Source organism: Trachymyrmex septentrionalis, unplaced genomic scaffold (assembly GCF_001594115.1).
Source record: "Trachymyrmex septentrionalis isolate Tsep2-gDNA-1 unplaced genomic scaffold, Tsep1.0 scaffold60, whole genome shotgun sequence".
Taxonomy (NCBI): Eukaryota; Metazoa; Arthropoda; class Insecta; order Hymenoptera; family Formicidae; genus Trachymyrmex; species Trachymyrmex septentrionalis.
In genome coordinates this window covers 2,353,235-2,365,378 of record NW_017305779.1, presented here as the reverse complement: position 1 = coordinate 2,365,378, position 12,144 = coordinate 2,353,235, and the positions used below count along the sequence as shown (strand labels likewise).

Genomic DNA, 12,144 nt, shown 5'->3' with positions numbered 1-12,144 from the left:
GTACCTAACCTATTCTGTGTGTCGTATCACGTGTTTATAGGTAATAGGCGTAAAGCTAAAGCAAGTTGAAAGAGAATAATATTTCTCGATAACGCGCGCGACTGATATTCATAAAAGAAGAAGAAGAAATGGCAGGGTCAACTTCACGGCCGTAATTGTTATTGATACAGTACAGTGTAGTGTTGAGATTGAGATTCAAAAATGAACCGAGTGACTGACGCGAAAGAAGTGATCCTGACGAGCGACGCCACCGGGGAGAGTTGGAGCGCCGCTGTGTGGGATCCTCGGAACGGCTCTCTGCTGTCCGTGTACAAGAACGCGACAGCACTCGGACATCGTAGCCTTCAGCTTTTGAGCGACAGCTACGTGTTGGGGGCGGACGCTACGAGACCTCGTATACACATCTGGCCGCTGAACAGCCCGTCACCGTTGTCCAACATTCGATTGAATACGCCAGGCAAAGTCAATGCCTTGACCTGTACGCCAAATGGATCTTATCTAATTGCCTCCGTGGGAGAGAAGCTGTTCATCTGGCAGACATGCAACGGCAGGCTACTGGTCAATCTGACCAGGCATTATCAGACCGTCAGCTGTCTAGCCACTACAAAGGACGGTTCGTTATTCGCCAGTGCTGGCGAAGACGGTCTGGTGTTCGTATGGTCGCTCTATAGTGCGCTGAACGACGCACGTTGTTCGCCTGTTCACGCATTCTCTAACCATAGTTTGCCAGTCAGGGATCTGCACTTCGGTCATGGTGACGCTCGCGCAAGATTGTATACAATCTCGCTAGATCGAACCGCGAACATCTATGAGCTTGGCAGTGGAGCTCTTCTGGTTTCCTTGGTGTTCGACGCGCCGCTCACAGCGGCCACCGTGAACGGCCGCGAGAGCGAACTCTTCGTGGGCTGCACAACCGGCGAGATATTCCAGTGTAACCTGCACGAACCGCCACGTGGAGTCGAGCATCACGTCACGGTGAGCTCGTGCGAAGAGAGCGCCGTGTTCCAGGCGCACAAGTCAAACGTGACCGCCCTGTCGGTATCCGTGGACTGCCGTACTCTGCTGTCTGGATCTACCGACGGTGCAGTCCATGTCTGGGACATTGCCAGCCGGCAGGTGCTCAGGACACTCAAGCATAAGGGCCCAGTTACCGCTGCGTTTTTTGCCAAAGGATTCGACAATTTTCGCGCCTCTGTCCTTAAGCCACGCTTGCAGGTGCAAAATCTACAGAGGACATCGGACGACGGTGGCAGAGAGAGCGTCGTCGAGATTGTCTCCAGAGGACGAAATTCGGCGGAGATCCTGAACTTCGAATCTTATATAGAAGGCAGTAGCGATTCTCGAGGATCGGATCAGATGTCGAAGAAGTTGGACGATCTACAGAAAGAGATTAGCAAATTAAAGAAAATTAATGCTGCCATATATCAATATGGTGTTACACATATCCTAAAAAAGGTTGTTGATGATTAATAAAGAATATTGGAGCATAATCATGGGATTTTATTTGTATTCTTATCGAGAGACTGAAATTTTTATTTATACATTTTGTAGAATACATATATAATGATAATATATATTATCACTTTCTTTCTATTAAAATATGTTTTATTTTTGAAAGATATATGCAAATATTTTACATTGTAAAAATACAGTCATATAAAAAGAAAAATTGAAATAGTGTTTCTTTATTCGATTTCTCTACCTGAAAATATTCTTTATCCATATAAATTGTTTTATGTTTCCAATAAATATAAGAAATGGATGGGTGTAATTTTCTATTTTATCTGTACCATATTTTTTTTACATATTTTTCAAACTATTGCAATATTCACAGATTTATAAAGCAAGAAATCTAGGAAAGTCTATTTTAGATTAGTTAATTTTGTGAGATATTTACGTTTGTCTATTATTATCTATAAAAAATGTTGCTAATTATCTTTAGTAATTAAAGTGTTAGATCGGAGATTAATATCTTTGATGAAGCATGCTATTGTCATCAAATTACTCTATATATAAAATAGGATATTATAATTATACTCTTTTCAGGCGCCATAAAATAACGTATAGACAAAAATAACATTTTATTGCCAAGTCCAAATAGATACTTGTTTTACGTAATATTGAATGAAGGGACCATCGCGACATGGTAGAATAATCTTGTTTCTCGTCATTTTTTCGGCATTAAACTACTTTTCCTTGTAGCGATGTAAAAAATTATCGACAGGTGAAAAGCGCAATCTCATCATGCATTAATCAAAGTCTTCGAGAAACTCAATCTATATGACTCTTTTCGTTTAAAATAAATTTACTAAATACATGTCGCATGTCTCCATATCTGTGTCCCTATTCATATCCGTATACAGGATACACGTGTACAATTAATTAAATGGTAAACCGGCGCTAAACGTTAGATACGATCCTCATTGACGCTCCTTTATATTTAAGTGAGCCGTTATGCGCATACAAATGAAACGTTCACTAGCAGTATGTCGTGTTCGTCGAAAATAAATTAAACTGCGAAAATAAATAGAAGCCTTACTTTATACATGAAACAATATAAGTCACCGGTTTATCTAATTTTCAGTATATACATTGTGACTTTTGCAAGTCAAATTTCAAACGTATCAATCGCACTAGTTTTATTTCTTCGCAAGATAACTTATTAGACAATAAAATTGATGAATGACGCTTTTAATTATAATGAAATAAATTTACAGGATATTAAACCAACCGCAGTACTTGGTACATAACATTATTTATAATTTATTTTATATATCCTAAAGAAATTACATGAATTGGATATTCAAATCTATTTTCTTAAAATCGAAGACTTATTTCATTATAATTGTTATTATTTAGAGCCCTTTATTTTTGTTTAATAGTTTATAATTTTGTACGGTTAATTGTAGAATCGCTTATTAATTGAAAGCGAAATAAAGGCACAATTCTTGTTAGACCCTTTTAGACCAGAGATTAGCTTTTTTATGTAATATTGATCGTAATAGACAAATATTGTAACATTTAATTCCTTAAAGATATTCATTTGATACTGTATCAATTTGTGTATAATTAAAAAGTAGCAAGTTATTTTATTTTTTATTATAATCAAGATTTTGTAGTTAGACCTTTATTCCGCCCATACTTTCAATTTTTTTATTTTTTATTCTGCAATTAAATTAACTTCTCGTTTTACTTTAAAAATTCTTTATGCACCAAGAGAATTTTTTCTTAGAGTTTACCTTAAAAATATGATAGTCGTGGGACAACATTGTATTTCGAGGAATTTTAATGTAAATCTCTCTCTTATTTATTAATAAAATTACAATAAAGCATAAATTTGGTTAAGATTTTACTGAAGTGCATGATAAAAATCTTTAAAATATTGTATTGTACCACAACTATTATATTTTGAGAATAAATTTTAAAAGATATTTCTCTCGGGGTGTGTGGAAAGATTATTCCGTATAAATTTTTTCCCCCCAGAATTGACATATGCAAGTACATTAATAATATATTTATATTAAATTACTATATAAACGATATATAATAAATACTAATATATTATCGTTTGTAATAATTTAATATATTATGTATATAAATATCGTATTTTAGTTCTGAGAGGGTAATATACCTACGAATTATTTATGTTTTATCTAAAGTTATAAATACCTGATCTTTTTTTTCGAAAATGTAAATTGACTTTGCCGGTATTGACATTTTTTTCTTATACATTTTTGAAGAACATATTCTGCCTCTATCAAATTGGAAGTATCCAGTTGTAACCGGAAATAGCGTGAAAAAGCATCGCGAGAACGTTCACACGCGTTAGGGAGATTACTCTCAGTGGAAGATCGCACGAGAAAACGTGTCGAGAAAATGTCACGCACAAATAATGCGTTATAATCTGTTGCGTGATAATCTCATCACGTGTACATAAATCTATATATTATCCTGCATCATCGTAATGCCGGCCTCCTTTTACACCTACGTCGACCGAATTATTATACCCGATATAATACCCGATAATTGTCGCACGCGGTGTTCTTGCTGGTATATTTCAAAGTACGTTTGAGAATACTTTTTTTTCGGTCTTGCCGACCCTTTAAGGATGTGGTGTATGAATATCGATCGTGTCATAAAAATTAATAATATATGTTTTCATTATTATGCATAAAGTATTATTATGCATAAAGTATTATAACATTATTATGCATAAAGTAGCGGATATAATATATGTATATACACGTTGTATATGGAAAATTTTTGAAAATTATTGGAAGTTGCAAATATTATACTACATTAATAAAATGATGTTTCTGCGCGTCCCACGTATGTTGTAAAAAATTCATAATACAGATCACATCTTTATTGCATATTTGATCAAGCAAATTGGCTCATTGTCTTTGTAAGGAAATAATTTCACACGTTCTGTAGAAATTTTACTATTAAGGATGTATCACACGTACCCTGCAAAGAAAATTAAATTTGGAAATGTGTTTAATACTTACAACTTCAAACAAACCATATACATATGAAAGTTGTGTGAATAAGATTACATTTTTATTTAATGACACATTTTTGTTGTTTATTTATTCTATTTGTTATTTTTATTGTTAAAAATTAAAATGTTTTAAATGATAATAAAAATATCATTTTTTATTAGTTCTTTAAATATTCAAAGTAACTTATGCAAAGTTTCATTGTGATTCACTGATTAGTTACAAAATTATAGAATAAATAAATATTTTGTTTATGTAAAATATTACTGGGCAACTAGTTCATGTATCGCAATGTTAACTCTATACATAAATAATCTTGAATGCATTTTGTTTATATTAAAAAGTTTATATTTAAAAATTAAGATTTTTGTCATTTATTTTATAATACATTTTTGTACATTTTTATTAGAGCACAGATTAAAAAAATACTACCATTTACTAAAATAACTTATAATTCAAATAGTAAACCGTCGCCAAATTTGTCATATTGTTTTTAAATGTAGAATAATCTGTAATTTTTTCATAATTTTGTTATTATTTTGAAAATATATATAAAAACATCCTTAAATAAATTAAAAATTCTGATTACTCTTACATTTCTAAATTATAATTGAGATTGAGATAATGACTTTGTCTTTGGAAAAAGTCTAATGGTGTTTTAAGATCGCAAAAAAAAAGAGATAGAATACATCATACATATAGCTCTGCGTACAATGGAAGAAATATTAAGAACGGGAATAAATATTAAATATTAGAAAACTAAAAAATTAGAAATAAAGTTTAAACGTAATGCACAATGGATATTAATAGATATTACACAACAGGAATAAATATTAAATATTAGAGGATAAAAAAATTAGAAGTATAAATTAAACAGTTAAACAATGAAATTAAACGTAATGCACAATGGATATAAATCGATAAAAGAATGAGAGAGAGAGAGAGAGAGAGAGAGATAAGATTTATTATATATCTGTTATCTATATGAATTCATACTATCCATTACATTCACATCAATCTCTATTCCTGTATTTTTTTCTTTTCTTTACTATTTAATATTTATTTTTATTCCTAATCATTCAAAAAAGTGATCTTGCACTTATAGCGAAAATTATCTAAGTACGAAAAATAGCTAAAATAGACAAATTTCTAGTAAGTATTGCGATATTGTATATGTATTGCATCATATAGATGACAGAGATAGAATTTAGATTTGTGCTATAAATTTTATGTGTATGATATACATAATTTTCTATCAGATACAAAAAGACAGCTATAATTTTAACTGGAGCAGCAAAATATTCTTTTGCGTGAATATTTCTTTCATTGTGCGCAGGACCTAATATATGCACGTGCACATACGCACACGCACACACTCACGTAATTATTTGTGTGTATATGTACGTGCGTGTGCGTGAGTGTGTGCGTGCGTGCGTGTGTACGCGCGTGTGTGTATGTATGTGTGTGTGTATGTGTCTGAATGTGTGCTAATGGGCCGATTTCGCGAAAAATGCATCGATTTCGCAAGGAGTAGGGGCGAGACACGAGGATGCTCTACGACAAGGGGTTTGAACTGTGGGGTGGCAGGTTCATAATCGAGCAGAGTGGCGGTGGAGGGCGCAAGGTATAAAATCGGACGTCGAGTAACAGGAGACATTCAGTGCAACTCTAAGCTTCACATCGTCTACTTAGAATTTCGATCATCGGGAGTCACAGAAATGCAGGACAACAGGTTTTTTATCTTCGTGATCCTTTTGGCATTTTCTACGTCTCTTAATCGTAAGTCAACATTGCGAATTTCACGATTAACTTCAAAATATACACTTCCTCTACCGTTTTTTAATTATTAACGTCTGACTCCATTAATTCGAAAATTTTTATTAAAAAATTTACAGTATATTGTATTTCTTATATTTAAAATTTTTATACTTAATTTGTCAATTATCAAATATATTAAGGGTGCGCGTTTCGCATGATGTATCATTTTATTTTTCTTTATTATTTGCTGAACAACAAGACAAATGATGCATTATGCGCTTTATGTGTAACTCGGAACGTACCCTAAGACATTTTTATAATATATCATTTTAAACATTAGCTAATTATTTTCGTAAATTATATTAAAAGTTAAAGCGTCTTGATAAATTAAGATCGGCTTAAATTAACCGCAAAATCGATTCACCTGGTCTAGATATTAAATTCGGATGTTAATTTAAATCTTAATCTAAAACATATTCACACACATAGAATTAAAATAATATAGAAGTAAAAATACATATACTATATAGAAGTAAAAATAGTTGGTACATGTTATCCAATTGTTATTAAAGAGGTCGACATCATAGAAATTATAAATGAAAAAAATGACTAAACGCAGGGAGCTTCTAATCTAATATTAAAAGTCGCAATTTTTATTCTCTCGTGAATAATGTGTTAAATAATTTATTCTCATTGAGACAAACAACAACTCGAATGCCAGCAGTTCCCAACAAAGCGAAGTAAAAATGAAGTAGGACGGGGAATTAAAGTGCAAAACAGTCATAGCGCGGATAAAAAAAAAGTATCATACTAAATTCTCACAGGAAATCGTTGAGCGCCACGAGTGCGAGTGTAGATTAAATTGTTAGGGATTATGATGTCCGACTTTTGATGGAAAAACGTCGACGATGTTTTATTTATTTTGCAGTTGCTAGATGCTCAGTCGGCCAGCACTTCGAATCCACCAGAGGCAAGAAACTCGCATGAGTGTCGCATACTTTCATAACTTTTGTGTGGCATTTTTCATATTATAACTTTTTGTGACTAATTTTTTATTGTTTCATACATAAATATCAAACATATGCACACAAACTATCATCAATTACAACTATCATCAATCAAAACGCTATGCTCTATTCATTTATATATTTTTTAAACGTATTTCAAATTTTGGACGTTTTTTAAATACTTGTGACGCTTGAGCGTATTACTGATTGTAGCTTCTTAGTTTCTTTAAAATTACGATGCTTAACTTTATATCTTAATTGAAAAAAATTTATACAAATTTTAAATTTTAGTAAAGAATATAGATTTTTCTTTTTCTTAATATTGTCCTGCAACTTCAAATAATTTTTAGATTTTGAATATACATATTGTATATTTATAGTATTTTTATATAAGTTTTTTTTTATGTTTACAAAGCACGTATGTATATAATAGTACATGCACAAAGTAATTCGCTTTAGTATACACATATTGATTATGAAAAGACTTTATTTGAAATAATTTGCAATGTCTTATTTCTAGTATTTTTTTTTATTCATGTTATTGTATTATTTGTGTAATTGGAAAATTATTAGATGCATTTTTTAGTCTCGGATAACTAATTGTTAGAAGAAAGCAGAAGATATTGTTCCAAAAAGAACACACAACAAAATAATTTTGAGCATTTGATATTCTAATTATTTCGTATTGTTCACGTTCTAGAGGGTCAAAAATTGAAAATCAACGATAGACGTTCCGCTGGATTGGTGGCGTATCCAAGAATCGGCCGAAATTCGGAAATAGCGAGTTTTCCTAGAATGGAGCGTGCTTTTGGAATAATACATAAGCCCCGAATCGGACGATCCGATGAATCGAGCAATTTGAATCGATTTCAGGATTTACCAGCTGACGCCGATATGGAGTTCTACATTCCACGCGACGTGGAATCTGAAGTTCTTTTAAATCTTGATTACGAAGGTGTGGAAAATTTAGAAAAATAATGTCGGAATGTCAAAGAATGCATTAAACCTTTAAGAATAATTTCATATGAAGATTATCGGAAAGAAATAATTCTTATAAATAAGAAATTATTATGACTTATTAGAATATTTTTAATAACATTATTGACAGCCAACTTTTTGAAGTAAATTAGAAGTTTAATGAGGCAATTACTGCAAAATATTTTAGTAATATTTATGTAAACGTTGGTTATACGGATGTTACCTTGCAATAAACGTTTAACGCATTTCACGTCAGATCAATATCCGCGATGCCGTTATTAATTAAAGCAGCTTTTATCGGATTGAATAAATTTTATGAAAAAATATAAGCGCGAATATCTGCATTTATGCGAAACAATACTGCATTATGTGGTATGCGCTTGCAGTTTTTAATGAATTGATTTGAGCGACGTCGGACGATCCGCCTCAGGATTCGTTTATCGCTTTTAAACAAAATGCATACAATGAAACGTATTTAGACATTATACATTTTTGTCATCTACAGGAAATCAATTGTTAACTGTACTTTTTGTGTAGATTACGCAGATAGACCGATAGCATTTAAACATGCTGACAAAATTCAGAAAGATGATGCCTGGTTAATGCCCGATCATGTACATGGATACAAGGATCTTCGTTTCGCACAAAAAATCGACAATCCTCGATCGTATTATTCTATTTTACGAGGTATGAATAAAAGGATCTTAATTTTACCTTTTATTACGATGATATTAATTAACACTAGAAGTACCAAGGTTTCTTACTCACTAAAAGGATCAAGAGTAAATTATTATGGAAATAGAGAAAATGATGAAAAATATTTTATCAGTATAAAGAACATAATCATTGAAAAATAAAAAATTTTCATAATCCTATTTTTTACAAGAAATATATTCATCTAAAAAATAGACACGGTCATTAATAACTGCTCGATACTTCTAGTATTAATCCGTTGATTTATTCGCATGTTTTGCGATTTAAGATTTATGAAAGTAATCAATTTTTTCTTAAATTGATCTCATTAAAAAAGAAATATTGAAAATCTTTCAATTTTATCTCAAAATCTATATGAGCCAAGGATGCATTGTTCAAAAAAGAGCACTAACAGTACGTTTGTAATAATAAACGCCAACATCTTTAAATGTTACAAAAGGTATTGATCCCATTATTTTCGCTAAATTAAATATTCTCTCGGAATACTTGGAGCACGTCGCGTATGTTGAACAGATATCGACTATTATACACGACGTCATTCATTCTTTGACATTACGCGAATCGCTTTTCCATAAAGAATATCGTCGTATGAAGAAAAGAGCGTCACTGCTTCATTAATCCTTAAATGCGAGCAATTTAAGACAGTCCACGTGTGATTTTTCGCGCTCTGCAATGTGATTGATCTCTTTTCAGGTTCTCGAAATAGTCAAGGTCAAGGAGGATACACTCCGAGACTAGGTCGCGAGAATGAACACGACGCAACGAGTTTCCTGTAACTTGCCATCTTTGATCACGATTCGCGCCTCGCGGATTTGACGGATGTTGACTTGAGACAAAGAAGGAACTTACTGTCAAAAACGTCAGAAATGTAACGTGCGGTGCTTTTGATCGTTTTCCCTACTTGCATAGGCGATCCATCTTACCCTTGCACTTTGTACGCAAATTATGCAACAATACATAATCTGTACTTAAATACTGTACTTTATAATCTTACATGCAATCCTGTCGCCTAGTATCGTCACGAAATAGCAATTCTCTGGTGAAGCAACCGATCTTGATGTAACTTGGTATGCTATTTTAAGCAGATTTTTATTCCGAAATACTCGATCCAATTCAATGTTTATTTTTATATACAAATAATGGAGAATAGAAATAAAAGTTTGATTTACACGCTCAGCTAATTGGTGATCTGTTTTTGATGACTGTACATATTTTCAAAAATTCAATTAAAAATAGTGTGTTCCTCATAATTATTTGATTACATATAACAATTTACAAATAGATTCTATTACTAATAACATTTGGAATTTGATACAACACTTTTAGTACATAATATAGAAAGCCATAGCCAATTATATTACAGGTAAAATCTTATAGGAAAAGAACAATCCTCATAGTTTCGTTTTATTGTTAGTGTATAAATTGGGTACAGAAAAACAATGCCATATTGTTTCAATTTTCAATGCTTCCGTTGATTTTTCATCCGAAAAAATGTGATTTACATGCCGATGAATGTTATAAATGTTATAATTGAATTCAATTGAAGATAATACGATACGCGGTACATTATTTTCTTACAACGAACGTAACAAGACAATACAAATCATTGACTCGATGTATGTAAAATTCAATGATTTTATTAATTGACAAAGTGTTCATAATGAATATCTCCGCGCGCGTGTATAACGCACCGGCGTGCGCGTGCGACGCTCGTAACGTCCAAGTCGCACGTTTACACGAATGTGTGATATAATAACAAATATGTACACACGTAGAGAATATGTAACAAACTAGTGATACACTTTGGAGAATGAATGGAAGGGAAGATAATGAGACGCGACCGGTTCGCTCGCGCTAATTAATTGAAGGTCCATTCGTCTTGAAGAAGTAGTCGTGAAGTGTATATACAAACAGTCACCTCATTTCGGATTATTTGTTAGCAGACTAGAAGAGACTTAGGTCTAAGAGGTTCTTCACGCATCCATCCATCATTCGTACACACTCATTATGGGCGCAAACGGCCGCGGGCAGCTGGCCAGACAAGTGGGCAAGGCAGACAAGCATAGACAGACAGATATTCGATAGGTCGGACAATTGTGGCCGATATCAGTCTTTCGATCGAATGCTCCGTATACTATAATCTCGGTGACACGCCGGCCGCGACACAGTGAGATATCGATTTTCTCTCTTGGCGCTTTCTCCGCATTCGTCGAACGCGCTGCATGCCGAAGGGAAGAACCACGTCGACTTAAACTGCACCCGCGGGAGATGTCTAATCACGACTACATTCTCGTTGTTTCCCAAGAGGTTCCGGCTACTCGCCGATAACTACTTACTCATGCGATTTGCGAAGTGCCCACCAAAAATGGGTGTTTTTCATTCAGCGATAAAAGTTAACTTTTAATAAACTTTTAATTATTTTTGCTTTCCATTTATAATTCAAATTGATAACACAAATCGAGATTAATTAATTATGTTAGTAGCGAAGATGAAGGGACGGGAAAGAGATTTAAATTATAAAAATAAAAAATCTTTCTATCCGTTGCGATATAAACAATTGTAAATGATTATGAAACAAGGAAAAAATCTGAAAATGATAATATAAGTCTATTGTTTATAGCTAAATTAGTGTACTTATAAAATGAAATAGATAGAAGTAGATATGTTTGAAGTTTGGTGAAAATTTTAGTGCAGATCATACAACAATAAAAAACAGATCTATTGTCATCGCTATCGTTATCACGATTATGGAAGAGTGCTCTTATAGAAAAGTACTATTGAACTCGCGAAAAAATGATGGAAAATAATTGCAAAATCACTCGAATCGAAAATTGTACACTATTCATTTCAATGATTTTCTTATTAATCTGATAGTATTTTTCCACAAGGATATATTGCCATCAATTTCTCAATAATCACATTTATAAAAAGCAAATAATCTTGATTTATTTGTTAAAAAAAAATCTTAAAACTTGTTAAATTATAAAATAATATTATATATCTATCGAATGTAGATATAAATATGAAATTTAAAATGTAATTGAAATTATAAACCACCTTACTTTTCATATTATTAAATTTTATGTTTATATTATTAAATCATATTGTTATTATGAAAATTACATATTATTAAGTTTCACGCATAATAATTCTTTCCATTTATATTTATAATAATTAAGTGTCTCTAT

The 12,144-nt window shown here is 32.4% G+C and overlaps 2 protein-coding genes across 3 annotated transcripts; both read left to right on the top strand.

Moving 5' to 3' along the window:
- Positions 1-26: 26 nt before the first annotated feature.
- LOC108752689 (WD repeat-containing protein 18) lies at positions 27-1,516 on the top strand. Its single transcript, XM_018493721.1, has one exon. It carries the CDS (start codon positions 202-204, stop codon positions 1,468-1,470), a length of 1,269 nt encoding a protein of 422 aa, XP_018349223.1. The 5' UTR covers positions 27-201; the 3' UTR covers positions 1,471-1,516.
- Positions 1,517-6,171: 4,655 nt separating this feature from the next.
- LOC108752516 (CAPA peptides-like) lies at positions 6,172-9,814 on the top strand. Of its 2 annotated transcripts, XM_018493364.1 has the most exons (5): positions 6,172-6,278; positions 7,186-7,227; positions 7,965-8,219; positions 8,780-8,929; positions 9,650-9,814. In XM_018493364.1, the coding sequence occupies exons 1-5, from the start codon at positions 6,218-6,220 to the stop codon at positions 9,730-9,732; spliced, it is 591 nt and encodes a 196-aa protein (XP_018348866.1). In that variant the 5' UTR covers positions 6,172-6,217; the 3' UTR covers positions 9,733-9,814. The 2 variants fall into 2 exon arrangements, with proteins under 2 accessions (XP_018348866.1, XP_018348867.1); XM_018493365.1 differs by lacking the exon at positions 7,186-7,227.
- Positions 9,815-12,144: the final 2,330 nt, after the last annotated feature.